Source organism: Lissotriton vulgaris, unplaced genomic scaffold (genome assembly GCF_964263255.1).
Source record: "Lissotriton vulgaris unplaced genomic scaffold, aLisVul1.2 SCAFFOLD_1049, whole genome shotgun sequence".
Classification (NCBI taxonomy): domain Eukaryota; kingdom Metazoa; phylum Chordata; class Amphibia; order Caudata; family Salamandridae; genus Lissotriton; species Lissotriton vulgaris.
The window spans coordinates 150,441-167,606 of record NW_028250089.1 but is presented as its reverse complement, the minus strand read 5'-3'; the positions used below and the strand labels follow the sequence as shown (position 1 = coordinate 167,606).

General features: G+C 38.1%; 1 protein-coding gene across 1 annotated transcript in view; it reads right to left on the bottom strand.

Annotated features, from left to right (window-relative positions):
• LOC147663375 (cocaine esterase-like) overlaps window positions 1-17,166 on the bottom strand; it is a 513,967-nt gene that overhangs the window by 388,167 nt on the left and 108,634 nt on the right. The window contains exon 5 of the mRNA XM_086950486.1: window positions 3,119-3,252. Coding sequence (XP_086806612.1) covers window positions 3,119-3,252 — 134 coding nt within the window. The remainder of the gene's footprint in view (window positions 1-3,118; window positions 3,253-17,166) is intronic.

Genomic DNA, 17,166 nt, shown 5'->3' with positions numbered 1-17,166 from the left:
GGTGAATGTTTTTCCATTGTGCTAAATTCAGTTTATCATCTTGTGTGTTTTGCTGTTCACCCTATGTGGGAAGGGTATGCCCAGACGTGGGTCCAGTGCTCACTAAGCCGCTGGAGTCAAGCTATCCTGGCAGAAGACGGCTGATAGCCAGAAACCGGTCTAGGATGCTTGATTCCGGTCCAGGGAAGATATGGCTTGGCAGTTCGGGCTGGACTGTTCCCATGAGGCACAGGGTCAAGACTGATTTGCATATGGCCATGTCAGAACTGGGGTGGCTTGGTGAGCAAAATAACAATGGATTTGTGACTGGGGTGAATGTTTGCATTGTTCAGCATATTGTCCATCATTTGTTCCTTTTGCTAACTTTCTTTTGACTTGAATTTTTTTTCCCTCCAGGCAATGAGTCTACACTTATTCCTTTCTCCACATTCTTTTATTTATCTGTAAACATATATATATATATATATATATATATATATATATATATATATATATATATATATATATATATATATATATAGAACAACACCAAAGTTCCGGTTCACAGCCAGTCACGTTCACGGGTGGGTCGGCGTAGGGCTACCGGTCACCCAATACATCCACAAAGTACCTTTATCCGTTTGAATAAAACATCGCCGACACTCAGAAAGTTGCTGTGCACGAAGGATTTTAATAAGGCAGGAAAACAACGCGTTTCGCTTTACAGCTTGATCACGTTTACAAAGTGAATCACCAAACAATTGTACTTTTACACTTTCCATGAATCTAGAAAAAGGACAAACCACCAAGTGTATAAAGTAATAGGTATCTTCATGGCAGACATGTCTTTAAAGAGCAAAGGAATATATATGTATATTACATTCACGTTGCAAATTGTGCAACTTGAATCGCGCTATATCATTGACTTTGAGAGTATGACCCCTAATGGATTGAATTTGCATGAGGAATTAGCAGTACATCTTGCTGAATAGATTTTATATATATGAAACGATTGTATTGTCTGCACTGTAATCTAGGTAAAATGTTTTTAACTCCCCCCCCCCTTCTTTGATATTTTTTGTTTAGGTACTTCATGAATTGATGTGACAGAATATGGAGCGTGCAAAATTTAACCATGCAGTGTGAAAGCTTTATGAAAACTAAGAAATTGATGGATTTGAAACATGCCTTGACGGTTATATCTTTAACGAATGGTTATACATAAGGTTTGCCCACTTGGGCATGGACTTTGTACAGAACTTTTTGCACTTACAACTGATAATTATAAACATTGAGTGAATTTGCCCACTGGGGCGTGGATCATTTATCAACGGAATGGAAACTTTGTTCTGTTAGGATGGGGCTATTTGCCCACTTGGGCGTGGCTTTTGTATGATTTACTTGCTGAGATTATTCGCTGAGATTATCATCACTCATGCACAATGTTCTGTATGTCGAAGACAGATAATGTGAAAGAGATCATTAGTAATTTTTTGTCTCAAAAACATGTGGTAAAACGCTAAAATTTAACTGTCTTAGATGAAATCAACCATTATGATTCCGTGGTTTTGTTTTTTGTCATTTACGTTTATTCGTTTATGACGAGAATTTTCTTACCGTTTTTGCACAATTTGCAACGTGAATGTAATATACATATATATTCCTTTGCTCTTTAAAGACATGTCTGCCATGAAGATACCTATTACTTTATACACTTGGTGGTTTGTCCTCTTTCTAGATTCATGGAAAGTGTAAAAGGACAATTGTTTGGGGATTCACTTTGTAAACGTGATCAAGCTGTAAAGCGAAACGCGTTGTTTTCCTGCCTTATTAAAATCCTTTGTGCACAGCAACTTTCTGAGTGTCGGCGTCGTTTTATTCAAACGGATAAAGGTACTTTGTGGATATATATATATATATATATATATATATATATATATATATATATATATATATGAAAAACAAAGCTCCTCCTCAGCACGCTCTGCGCTCGCAGACACCGCTTCCACGCCAGCAAGAATGAGGAACGGACCAACAAAGTCAGCAAGATGTTTGTTTATTTAATCAAACAGAACCAGCGACGCGTTTCAAGCAAAAGAGCCCTTGTTCACGCTGCCTATATATATATATAATTATTTTTTTGTATTTGTTTATCTGTCTCTTCAATAATATTTCCCACCTCTTCACTACTCAACTCACATTATGCATTTCCTACTCCATGGATTCATTTTTACTTCCTTTTTCATTTTCGTTTTCATTGTGCCTCTTTTTATCATATTCATAATTATTCTTTCAATTTTTCCATGATTATTTCTATGATGACATTTATTAATTTATAAATATATTATATGATATATATTTCACTTTTATTATTTGTCTTACATTTTCTATAAGACCCTTTTTGTAATCTTCTTTCCATTTAAAATGAAATGATATCCCTTTTCATGATACTTTTTGTGAACTTATGATTGTTATACAGTATTTTCTATAGATTAGTATTTCTCAGTATATTATTTTTTTCTAATAAAAAATTACAAAACATAAAAAAATAGAGAACCTGAAGACAGTCTATAGATGAAGCTGAGTTTGTGGTCCACCACCCACTGATATCATGGAAAGTAGAGAGTTACCGGAAAACTTTAATTGTTTTTGCTTTTCACTGGGTATGGAACCAAAATGAGAGATGGAACTGAATTAGAAATATGCTGTGTAACTTTTGCTTGTTTTACAGTCCCTGAAGAAATTGTTTATACCACACTTTTCACATTTTCAATTATTCAAATGATCTTGCTTATGAACTTACAAGCCTGTGCGCTAAAATTATCGCCGCTTTATCGGCCGAAAACGGCCGATAAAGCGGCGATAATGGGCTTGATAATATGCTCTGTGGAATTCCAATCAAAGCCCATGTTAGATGTCTTCACATCTAACGTGTGCTTCGATTGGAATTCGATAGAGCATATTATCAAGCCCATTATCGCCGCTTTATCGGCCGTTTTCGGCCGATAAAGCGGCGATAATTTTAGCGCACAGGCTTGATAATATGCCCCTCAGTTTTTATTTTCTGGAGCTAAAAATGTTGTTATTATTATTTAATATGATAAATATTGTGCTGTTGTTGTAACATTTAGTACTGTACCTGAAGAATCCCAGAATCCCAAGCCTGTACTGGATTAAGACCACCACCACATTTTCATAGGCTGATAATGCAGATCCATCAAACATCGATGCTCCACCCATCAGTAAACCACCTCCATGGATCCAGACCATGACCTGAAAGATGCAATCACAGAACAAGTCAAGATGATGCTTCTGACTGACTTCTGATAATATGATGTTTACAGGACCTGATTTAGATATGGGGATTAATGGAACACCCTCCAGTTTCTGGAGACTATACTAATATGTGGAGGAGAATCATCCAGCAGAATTTCCTATGGACACACTAGCCCTTAAGTTGAAGACATTCCACCAGTACATTTGTTCCAATATTTATCACTTCCCTCTCAAATTGGACGATTTTCTGTAAATACCCACCCCAAATTCAAGCCCTTCGTGCTTTACTGTTTTGTGACTTTACTACCAAGTCGGCGATGCATCAAACCTGAGATGGCCTGAATGAATCCACACAGAGAGGATGCATTCGATATGGAGTGTTTCACCTCCAAGGGAATGAAAGTGGATTTGCCAAGGAGCTACTGTGACAGAACATATAGTGAACCAACCATTGTGGTGTATATCTAGGGTGGTTCCACATGGTAGCATGATTCCACACAGAATTCTTTACAAGAGTAATCATCCCTATAAAAATGCCAGAAGTACAACTCATAAGTGAAGAATAAGGCTCGTGAAGATTACACCAAGAGAGAAATTCCCTACCTATGTATTAGAATTTTTTTCTATCTTTATGGATATATAGCACACATGAAGTTAATTTTTCATCTCGACTTTGTGTATCCAAGCACAAACATAATATGGACAAATGTCCTGCCCATTTGACCTTTTAGCAACACGTCAGCCCTTCCCTGTAGTTTTGGCTCAGTGTTCTCAAAGATCAGCAAATTCACTGATGGTTCTCTATATTCCTTTAGGCATCCCACCAGTAGACTCTACCCCAGGCCTACTCAGAATATGTTCCTGCCAAACGGCTTTTGAGATATTGATAGTTGATAGAATTGGAGAGGAAATCACATTTAAACTGACACAAAAAAAACGATAAGAACACTTTCTGACAGAAAAACAATAAATGCGCACTAATTACACGTTTAGGAAAGCATGACAAGACAAGAGAAATGTATTTATTGCATCATAACAGCATGCAGAAGAGATGTAGTCTACATGATATTATTCATTTAAATAATATAGGCTGTGATGTACTCGTTGTCAAAGTATATTATCATTAATGTGTGTTAGAAAACAAGTAAATGGTGAACTCTCACATTATGGAGTTTACCTCTAATCATTTTCAGAAACATTCATATGTGTGAGCAACTAATGAGAATTATTCAAATATTATGAAAAAATCTGATTATAACAGTGAATTTTATTAACACCTATCTTTTGTGTGTCTAAACGTGTGCACCGAAAGTGACAAAAGAAAAGTAGGTGGTACACATTCCTAATGAATGATGCATTCATTAAACTTTCAGAGATTGTATTTCACATGTCTACTGATGTTATTCATCTGAAACGATATTCTAAATATATGTTATAAAATATTTTTACATGTTGCTACTTTCAAAAAAGTAGAAGCGCAGCATACTGAAATATGTTATTTGTAACCATACTAACTGACTTCAAATGCATCAGAGTTATACTAGAATCATGACATCTTTAGATTTCCAATGAATGTATGCTTAATAATTTTATGTATTTAACTTATATTAGCTTAAATAATGAAGGCCTCACTGCATACGTGAAGTCTTTTTGACTTGCTTAATTCACTGCTCATGAGAAAATTCTTCAGTATAACCAATAACGTGAGACAGTTTTGTCTTTCTTTTATCCTCATGTGTTGCAGAAGGAGATTTGCTAAATTTTATGTTACAAGTCTGGAACTTCTGCCTTTGAAACTGTGCTCTTGAACTCGCTTATGTGTTCTCGCTAAAGGAGCATTGTTCAATGGTTCAGTGTTTCATATATTGGATTGCTTAAGTACTGCGTAATGGTCCCACCTACTATTCCACATTTTGCGTCTTCTTCATATCACCTGACACTTATCCTATAAGAACTGACTAATGAACTGAGTGGTCTGACTGATGAGGTGACACCAGGAGGTGTCATCCCCGGAAACTTGTGGAATATATTATTGCTCAATAAAACTGAATGAGAAGGTTATTGATCTCTATTTACGGACTGGGTGACATCTTGAGACAGAGACACTCAAATGAGATCTCTGAAACTTTGTGAACTTTCTTGGCGGTCGTATCTATCTTGATACAAATTCATCTGGCTTCCTTTCCAACTGACTAATACACTGTGTGCTTGGTGATCTCTTTCTTCTTGGGAGAATGTTTGAACTGGCATGCTTTATGTCCCTTCCTGAAATGAACTTGTGAGCTTTTGGTAACATGTTAGAATCGGACTCAAGTGTCTATAATCTGATGCTAATTTACTGATGAATTTGCCATTTCTCAATCTTTGATAAACTATACTAAATTTATAAATGTCAACTCAACTGCCATGATTTATTCCAATATAAGTGAATGTGCATTCTTAATTGGGGTTACCTATGGTTGGGAGAGATCACATGAGATAGATCTTGGGGCATCAAATACTAATGCTATTATTCTGAATAGCTTTATCTAAACTATTAGTTTGTGTGATTCTGGCTCCCCTATATTTCTTTAGGAGGTTTGGGCTTGCGGTAATGATTCTTTATATTTACAGCATTGTTCTGAAAATAATTTACATAAGTCTAATTTCTAGCTAGAAGTCTAGTTATCCGATTCCTGGTCCTCATTGGATGACTGTTTAGACCCTTTAAATCAGACGCCTCTTGGCACAAAACAAGGTCCAATTAAGGACCAAGAGAGTGGTGAGATTTGAAGAGAAAAATTAAGGGCCCAGAAACGCTACACCAGTTATTTTGGTAGCATGTTGGATGATTACTTGTCCGAGGAAGTTAGGATATAAATAGGGATTTCTATTTAAACCCCTATTATTGAAAGCCTAATTAAAATTAGATCACATCCAAAGTCATATGTTGAGTTGAAGATGACCAAGTGCCAGTATTGGAGGAGTAAGATGAAGGCAACAAAACAGTGGTGTGAGTATTAATAGGGTTGCCTGTTGCTATTGTATAAGTTGAGATTGCGGTAATATGATGGTATGAGGTTATGCAGAGCACCTAGAGTTTATGTTTGAGCGATGCGCTTTGTGCAGTGAAGATGAAGTTGTTTTTGGGGCCCTAGTGGCCTAGGATCCTGGAATATGCACCGATGGTTGGACTTAGTGTGGCATATACTGAGTAAAAATGTTTGTTGTCGTTTTGAAGGTACTGTGCAAGAGATGTTTTTGGCAGTACCACAAAGTGAAGGGAAGTTTCTATTCGTAAAGTTGAGGAATTACAATCATTACAGTTTGTCTCAATGAACAGAGAACGTTTGTAGCGATTAGAGTGAGGTCGCGCTCCTCGACATTTCACATAGAGTGTGTGTTAGGTAAAGTAGATTGGTGTGTTTATTTAATTTTTTTGAGTGGGTGAAATCTATTCTTTCTTTTAGTGGAGCAGTCGAGGGGTTTTGAAAATGCTAGCATTGTTTGAATATTGCTTAGAAAAAGATGCACCCAGAGGATTGTGAAGGACGGGTAGTTGCTGCAAGGAGTGAGCTGACATCACAGGGTGTTAAGCTGGTATTGGTCGGTTGGTGTAACACCACACTGGGATAGTTGACAATATCATAGAAGAGCCACTCTGGCATTGGTTTACACATATACATGGCTTGAAAACTGGATGAAATAAACCGAGAGAGACTTTTTTTTTAGCATTTCCACAATATGGAACATTTAATATCTGAATACCTGAAAATTTGCAAAGGCCGTTGTATGAAATCAAACCACCTCCAAGACTGATGCCAGTTAAAGCCCGTAGCGAATGGGAACACATAGCTCATTAGAAAGAGAAACAAACATTTTCAGGGAAGATCCAGACATACTTAAAATTGGAAAATTGAGGCTAGATGGGATGCACAGCAGAAAGCTTGAAGAATGGATATAGCTAAGGGAACTCACTTGTATCCTGTACTAGTTGTAGTAAGGAAGAAGGACAGAACTGTAAGGAAATGAAAAAAAATCTTGAGGATTCTCAGACACTGACCCAGACTGACAATAGTGAGAATGAAATTAACAATACGTTCTTAAATGAATTATTGGTAAATCATCCACCACCCTATAATGAGGAACAATCCCAGAGTAGAGCAGATTCATATGTTGGGAAAATCCTAATGCACCTGTAATGTCAATGAATCCAAATCCATATAATCCTGTTCTACCTGTAAATGAAATGGAGGAAGGCTGGAAACAAATAATCAGACTCTGCTGAATGCACCAGATGCCCTGACTGTCCCTGTAATCATAGGTCCTGTAGTTCTGTTATACCAATCTGGGAATAGGGGACAAAACACACATACTTTGGTACCACATAATGGGAGGAGTGATTCAATTTCTACTTCTACAGACCCAAGATCAGGACAGACAAATCAAGTGCCATTAACTCCGACTTCAGCTAGTGTTTCTGGTGGAACGAATACTGGGTCTAATGCAAATATGACACAATTAACCACTTAAAGTGAGAGGTCTGGACAAGCCTAGACTTTATATGTACCTGGAAATGTCATGGCATCCCCACAACGGGGAGCCTAAAACATAGCAGGAAGAACTCTTCATTTGGGATCACCAGATTTTGATGTATCACTTTTACTATCCACTCAAATCGCAGGTGCAGAAGGATGAAGCAAGGGTTTGCTTGTGGATACATCAGGAGGACAGATAGGTCCTACACCGCAGGAGCTTTCCGATTGGATTAGAGAGATAGCTCCTTCCACACAGGACAGAGGTGCAGGAGCTCAAGTAAGAATTGTTTAAAAAAAAGTAAGGCCCAGACCCTCGTTGTAGCAAACCTCAAAGTAGAACTTGAAAAAATAATCATGGGAACTAAAATTCATGCAAGGATAGTTACTTATTAGAACAACAAACTATTGTTCATATGCAAGGACATTACCAGACATGCTCATAATATACGTGAGAAGCTGTTTATTTTGGCACAGAAGTATAGGGTGGAAATGCAAAGATCAAAGACATTACAGACGTCATACAGAATAGACTTTAGTGACAGAGACATTGAAAACATGAGAACTCCAGGAATAAGATTGCCAAATCAAGGAATTATTGCCCACTCTTAGGAAATGGTGAGAGTTGGAAAAATGGAAAGGGAGAGGGGCTAAAAAGAAAGAAGCTAAGAGCGTTACAATGCAAATGTTCCCAATCATTGAAGATGTTGTGGGTGATGGAGTAAAAATGCTCCAGATGAGAGAAGTACCTGGAGGAGGATATGTGCATGATCCATGGGCCTGACCAGATATATTGTCTTTGGCAAATGATTTTCCAAGATTGAGAGAAAATCCAGTTAAACAGTACAAGCAAGTTGAGAGATTTTTGAAGGTTTTGAAAGCTTGGATACTCTATTTGACAGTGTGTATCCAAGTGATCTGTGAGCAGAATGTAAAATTGTCATTGATAGGCCCAAGAGGACAGAACTTGTTAGATATCAATGTACTATTGCAACATCACCTGAGGAAATGAAGAAATAGAATCAAGCTATTACCTATTTGAAGGGAAAAATCTCTCTTAAAGAGTTCAATTGGTTGAAGATAGACAGAACAACACAGTAGGTGAAGTGGACAGTGCATGAATAGTTGTTATAGGCATTCAAACAGTACAGTGGGATGGAGACTGTGTCGGAGAAGGATATGGGACATTATGTCTATCGGTTTGTGTATGGACTGAGACCTAAAATCAGCAGCACTTGATTTTATGGCAAACCAAGCCTATAGATGAAATTCTCTGATATGACATGTACTGTGGAGATGAACTTGAGACCAAAACATAATAGGCTTAAAGAAAAGCTGATGATAGCTCAAATGAAAGCTGCTAAGAAAGGTTACAGTGGTGCTGGTAGTAATTTCACAAATGCTGTACAAGGATATTGTCAGTCAATTTCCGGGATGAAAAGGGTAGGGGAAGGACAGCAGCAGGGTATGCAACCACAAGGTAGCAGTAGAGATATTTTGATTGAGGTGTTGAAAAAGACTAATCCATGTCACATTTGCAGCCAATTCAGGCATAGAAGCTTGAGTGTCGATGTAATCCTCTTAGTCGGGTAAATAGACAGATTCAACAGGTTAGGAATGCACAGTCACAAGCAGGTAACATTGAACAGAGTCAGCAAAATCATAGGCAGAGAAATCCAAATCTGAACAAACTTTAAATCTCGATTCCTTAAATGAATGGTCAAGTCAGAAATATAATTCAAGTAAAGGATTTCATCAAATGCTCCAGTCAATCCAAATTATATCGTGGCCCAACAATATTTGATTTGGATGGATGACACAGATTCAGACATGAACCATTGACGATACCTGAGGGGGAGGAGGAGGAATGCATGCTTGGCACATCTTTGGAGATAGACCAGAGTGGTCCCTATGTGGATGGCAAGGTAAATGGGACTCCAATCTCATTCATTGTTGACACTACTGCTACCCGTTCCACTGTGAGAACAGCAAAAATTCAAAACTTACCCCTCTCGGGAGAAAAAATCCAAGGCATGGGAATTTTAATTTAATTAATGTCCAGTCCAGTTACAAAGCCCATTCCAGTACAAATTGAGTCCTTTGAGGACTTAAATACATTTGTGGTATGTGATTTAAGTTGGGTAAATCTGTTAGGACAAGACTTGTTGTGCAAGCTCAACTGTTCAATCTGCTGCACACAGAAAGGAATTGAGTTCCACACTAATGATGAGGATATTGTTTTTAAATCGTCTCAACAAAATTCTGAATTTGAAGGATTATTTCCTATGATAACTAGCAATGATTTACCTCTTGAACTGAGGGAAACTGTGTCACTGCAGGTTTGGGATTTCATAGGACATTGGTATAATCAGAGGTGTGGCTCCAGTACGAATTACTGTGAAGCCCAATGCTGAATGGCCCTGAATTCTCCAGTAGAATCAGAGTCCAGAAAATATTGCTGGGATTACTCCATTAATTAAAACAATGATTGAACAGGTAATTGTAAAGGAAATCATGGGGAGTTCATGTAACTTTCCTATCCTGGCTTTGCAGAAACCCAATGGGAAGTACCAGATAGTTCAGGGTTGTAGTCTCATGTGTTCCCATTGTACCTAATCCAGCTGTGACTCTTTTCCAAATTCCAGGTAAAGCAGAATGGTTTTCTGTTATTGATTTGTGCCAAGCTTCGTTTTAATTCCATTTCATGAGGATGGTCAGTTTTTCGGCAAACACAGCTTGACATGGTGCCGAATCCCACAAGGGTATTCGGAAAGCCCCTCAATCTTTAACCAGATTTTGAAAAAGAATCTGTAATCAATAGTAATGCCATATCACTCTGTCCTTGCCCAGTACATTCCGAACTGCTGTTAGTGTCAAGTACTCAGGAGGCTTGCATGTGTGATACCATCACCTTATTGAAACACTTGGCGGAGAATGGACATAAAGTGTCACCATCCAAATTGCAGTTTTTCAAAAAAGATGCTCTATATTTAGGACACTGTATTAAGAAAGGAGCCAGAAGGGTGTCACAAGAGAGAATCATTGTGATTCTAAAGATGAACCCGCCAAGAACACACAAGGAAGTCTGCATTTTCTTTGGAATGGTTGGCTATTGTCGACAATGGATTCCCAATTTCTCTCTGACAGAAAAGCATCTTCAAAGGCTTACTCACTCACAAAGATGTGGCAGATCCAGTGCCCTGGGATAATTAATTCATGTTCTCTTACACTGAACTGCAGAGAGTCTTTGTCAAGCTCCAGTTTTGGGGATAATCGACTACAACAAATGCTTTACTCTGTTTTGCAGTTAGCACGCAGGTTTACTCATTGTCAGTGCTGGCTAGGATGCATGGTACTGTCCGTAGACCTGTTGCATACTTTTCAGTTATTCTTAATCCTGTGGCTGCTGCCTTACCTGGTTGCTGAAACATGTGTGCTAGGAACAGAGTAAGAGCATTGAGAGTGCATGTGCCGCATTCAGTTGCAATACTGCTTACTGGTATTTGAATGCAGCATTTCACTAGTAGTTGTCTCACCAACTGTGAAAGGATTATTTTGGGAATGGAAAACGTCACTCTGATGAGATGCACAAGTTTCAATCCTGCAACTTTGATGCCTTTGATTGGACATGAGCTTGTGGCTGATAAAGCAGATCATGATTGTTTAGATGTGACTGTAAGTTGTGCACAAAACCAAGGCTGGATATCATTGATACTCTGTTGCCTGAATCAGATCATGTACTGTTTGGTGATGGATCCTGTTTGCAAGTTGATGGAAGAAATCTGGGAGCTGTGTATGCTGTCTGTTAGTGCAAGAAAAACTACAACAATAGGATTTGAAATTCTAAGTGGGGGTGCTGGCTTTTTTACCTGTTCACCTGGAAGAAGAGATTATTGATTCTCTCTTTGTGTAAAACTAGCTCAGGTCCTCTGAATTTCGGGCATGCCTTCCATTCATCCATATAAGGGTTGACATAGCAGATGTCATGCATCTACAACATGTTGTGTTAATGTGCTGTGTTTATGGTGTTCTCTGGGAGTATACAGGAAATGTACCAGGAGATGGGTAGTACCATCCATGTCACCTTCAAAACATAACATTTTCATGTAGTGTTCACTTACAGGGTGCTGTGGCATGAATAGTAGGGAATAGGGAATGCATGTTCAACCTCAGCAAGCAATGATTTATGTTGAAGAACAAACAACTGACCTAAACAGTTTTCTCTGCATTGATTGCAACGGCAGTTCTCTCTGCAGACCTGCCCTGCAACAGTCTGCCCAGCTCATCTCGTTTAGAATAATTCTTACGGGGTAACCCAGTATCCCTGAGAACCTGGGCAGTACAATAGTAGTTTCAACAATGGTTCCTTCGGGTTTACCAACAATTGCTTTAGGTCATGCAAGCATCTACCATATTGGTCAATACATAATTTTGTTCATTATTATGCACGTTAATTACCTTTAGAATGCAAAACCAAACCAAAAAAGGGTCAGGGTGTTTTTAATTATTCAGTTATTTTTCATTTTTTGTTTTTTTGACTGACACCTTAGATATAAGCATAAAATACCTTTTCACACGGTACAAAACAAGGCGCAACAATTCTGATCAGTGTGCAATGTGACATAACGTGAAATATTGTGACATTGTGACATATAAGTGAAGTTCTATATACAAGTGAATAAATAAATATAGAAAAAGAACAATTATTAAAGGCCAATTCCTGTTTTTGATACTAGAGTCCAACACGCTATTTTAATTAGCTTTGGTGTATTGGGCACTGTAAATAGGTCCTTGCGATGATTCTGTCGACGTTTCGACCCTATGGACACCTTATTTGTGGGTCTCTAGCGGGTCTTCTTCAGGACGGGGACTGGGAAGGGATTATGGCGCCAGGTCTTCTTCACACGGGCATCCCAATATTCTACTTTTTAGGGGTGTCCTCTGTGATCTTGAATCTATAGTGAAGATCTTGTACTTAATCAGGGTTATTCTTATTTGTTGGTTGCTTTTTCTTTAATTGCAACAGTCGCTATTCTATCAACCTTCATTCAACTCAATGACTCAACACGGGAAACCTCACCCGGCCCGGACACGGAAAGGATTGACAGATTGACAGCTCTTTCTCGATTCTGTGGGTGGTGGTGCATGGCCGTTCTTAGTTGGTGGAGCGATTTGTCTGGTTAATTCCGATAACGAACGAGACTCCTCCATGCTAACTAGTTACGCGACCCCCAGCTTGACATAGACTGCAACCTCGCCTCTTTCTAAGGAATTAGTTGTTACACGCATAGATGAATGAAGGTTGATAGAATAGCGACTGTTGCAATTAAAGAAAAAGCAACCAACAAATAAGAATAACCCTGATTAAGTACAAGATCTTCACTATAGATTCAAGATCACAGAGGACACCCCTAAAAAGTAGAATATTGGGATGCCCGTGTGAAGAAGACCTGGCGCCATAATCCCTTCCCAGTCCCCGTCCTGAAGAAGACCCGCTAGAGACCCACAAATAAGGTGTCCATAGGGTCGAAACGTCGACAGAATCATCGCAAGGACCTATTTACAGTGCCCAATACACCAAAGCTAATTAAAATAGCGTGTTGGACTCTAGTATCAAAAACAGGAATTGGCCTTTAATAATTGTTCTTTTTCTATATTTATTTATTCACTTGTATATAGAACTTCACTTATATGTCACAATGTCACAATATTTCACGTTATGTCACATTGCACACTGATCAGAATTGTTGCGCCTTGTTTTGTACCGTGTGAAAAAGTATTTTATGCTTATATCTAAGGTGTCAGTCAAAAAAACAAAAAATGAAAAAAAACTGAATAATTAAAAACACCCTGACCCTTTTTTGGTTTGGTTTTGCATTCTAAAGGTAATTAACGTGCATAATAATGAACAAAATTATGTATTGACCAATATGGTAGATGCTTGCATGACCTAAAGCAATTGTTGGTAAACCCGAAGGAACCATTGTTGAAACAGCTCATCTTGTTTAGCACATAATTCGACAAATCCTGACCATCTGAGACACCCTCTGTTAGTCCTTCTTTGGGACCTTTCTGTAAATTACAGAGAACTGTCTTATTAAGTGTATGTGTTCCTTCTTGAAATATACATTCCCAAGAGCTGTCAGTTCAAGCTCCAATCCAAATAATGTATCCTATGGGGAACCATCAGATATGGTGGAAGACCTATACGCCCAACAGCAATTCCCTTGTTCAAATGAGGCAACAAATAATAACATGAGATAGTAATTTCAGCTAACAAATAAATATATTAAAACAACAAGGACTTATCCCTTGTCGATCAAGTTGAGATTTTCACAATCCAATCTCATTTTTAATGGTGCAGAGACTGGGAGCAACTCCTAAAGTCAGTATTTGATAAAATCTCTTCAAACATTCAAGCCAGAGTTGATCACCAGTGGCATTTAAAAGATAAAGCATTACACTCTGTGAATAGATTACACCAAAAACAGATGAGATGTCTTACACAAAACATCACTTCCAAAGAACGGGATAGCCAGATCATGGATGAGAAAAAGTTGCAGAACATGAAAATTAAAGAATTACTTTGAAAATTAAAAAAAAACATTGCGGGCATAGTTGTTTCTAGCTGCAAGGTCGTAAGACAAAGAGATTCTGGAATATATTAGGAAACAGCACTGGCGCACATATGCCTGCCTCTGATTTTCACATCCCTTCTAACAAATGGTTTACTTTTATCAATGAATTGTACGAGTCTAGTACCGTTGACAAAATCATTTCTCCAACCTATGAAAACCAGGAATTTAAGATTAAGAAGGATAAAATGGATCTAATAATTAAAATAGCTAAATCCTCTGCTTGAGCAGGTACAAATGGGATTTCAGACAATATTTTAAAGTTATATCTGGACTTTTGGAGCTACCTTTAGTATACTTTATTCTAAAGCATCTTCCAATGTGGCTGCATTCCATTTTGATGAAGAGGGTCAATAATTCGACACGCTTTTAAATAGATAGAGCACTTTTTGATTTGTTAATAACTTTGGCCCCATTTCGCAAATCTTCACAAAACTTTCCCAAAACAAGTTCAGTCCCTTCAGCCCCTTCCTGGAAAGTTAAAGACTTCTTTAAGGCAGGTTACATTTAAAACTTCTGAAAGGAATTACACCAAATTCGGCAGAAGGCTAAATCTTGGTCTGCAGATAGTACTTTTTATGATTTGGTGTAAATCCATTCAGTAGTTTTTGTGAAATTTAGGGTAAATAATAACTGTATATTTAGGCGGTTGCTAGAGACTTTTGCAGGAACAGCAATGAAAAAAATAAGCAATCTGATTGGCCAAGGAAGCTTTTTTTTCATGGGCTATCTTGCTCCCATCTCGCTCACACAGGAGTCAGACTCCAAGCTTTGATTGGCAGCCAGCAACATGAGAAAAATGTTGCTGCCAGCCACTACAGGACTTAAGGTTTCAAGGACTTAGTTTCCCTGTTCTGAAGTTATAAAGAAATAAAGATATATGGGACAGAGTAGGGATAACCTGACCCCCTATGCACCATGGGGGGATCCAACCTGGGACCAAAAAAGAAAATAATCGGCAAAGAAAGCTGTGATCCCACAAGACTCTCATGGGGTTGGAAAACAAAATGGCTGCTGGGTGCCATTTAGAAACTGTAAGCCCTGTGAAGCCAATCCAGCTAAAATATGCATACTTCAACATATGTGCGCCATTACCAACAAAGACTCCACGTATCCAGTCACCAGACGTTTTGAGCCTTTGCCTGCAAGTAGAAAAGACCAGTTAAAATTCTTCTGCCTTGATGGAGTATCATTGGAGGAAAGAGGCAGGCAACAGGTTTTTAATACTGAGATAACTGGAATCCATGTATAGTATTAATTTACAGACCAGGGGCCAGATGTAGGTAAATTTGAAATACCGATTTCTTAATAGCGAATTTTACCGATTTGCTATTAAGAAATCGGTATTTCCTATGTAGGTAAAGATTCTGTAAAAAATACTGAATCCTTATTATTCCTTATTACCGAATCGGTAATTGAGATTCGGTAAAGAGGAATACCTACCCATTCAATTCTATGGGCTTTGAGGCCCATAGGAATGAATGTGAAGACATGCAGTATTAGCGATTTGGTATTACCAAATCGGTAATACCGGGAGGTATTTAAAGGGTGCCAGGGTGTCCAAAAGATAACCTTGTTGCACCCCTGAAATGTGCATGTGTGCACATGTGGCGCACATACATACCCTAAGGGCATGGATGTGTGCCACGTGGCACTTTTAAAAAAGCAAAGTGCACTTCAACTTTGCAATGGTCACGTGAAAATATGCCTGAGTTACTTTTAAGCAAATGTGACTAAACATATCAACAAGAAAAACCAGTGGTGAACATCATTTTGAGATGTACACTGTTCGGAAGCACCATATAAGCTACCAGGTGATGGTGTCTGGCGACCTTTTGGACATAGTATACACCTCTGCCCCAACCCTGACATAAATAACCTGTTTGGGTCTCAAAGCAGAAGCTTTGTCAGATATTTTTGTGAAGTGACTAACTTGGAAATATCTGCAGTAGGTAGCTTGCATTGCCAAAAGTAGAAAATAAGAATTAAATGATCCTTCTTTGAAAGAAAAGTGACAGGCTGAAAGATATCACATTTTGATGTGAAGGGTGTATGTTCAAATTCAAAGATATTTTCAGAGTTTGGGAAAAACTGTAGTCAGTGGCAGTTTTTAAATACTGAAGGGCAGCCATGTATGCCTTTCATGGATGGTTTTGTAAAGAAACGGGCCCCTGAATCTAGGATGAAAAGCTTGAACACCCAGGCAAGGTGGTATTTAACACATGTAGGCATAGTAATGCCAGACATACATGAAGACAACAACATTAACAAAATCAACAGTTTTTTATATGAAAATTATTCTTATATAATAAAGACAGCTATTTTAAAACCCTGATATAAGTAAAATGTTGCAGTTAGTGAAAAACTGTATGTTTGTTTTCAGGACAAGTAAAAGAGCAAACCACAAATTTAAAATTGTGACTACAATTTAAGAACGCTTTGAATTCCAAGCATATGCCGTTGAGCATAGGATTAACAGTGAACCACTAAAGTACCATGTAAATTCTGCCACATCGCTAAAAACTTGGATAACAAATAGTCGGTTTGCATTTGCCTTATACCCTTGTCACATGTAGTCTCTGATTTAATTATTTTTCCAACGACCCATAATGCCTGAAGCAGTCAAACAAGGTTTTACCAAACATTGCACAACCAGTAGGAGCATTCTGATATGGGTAAATTTACCATTTTTTACAATGGCGCAAGAAAAGCGGTAAACTATAAATAGCGTAAAACTCATAGGGTCATTTGATGTTAAACAA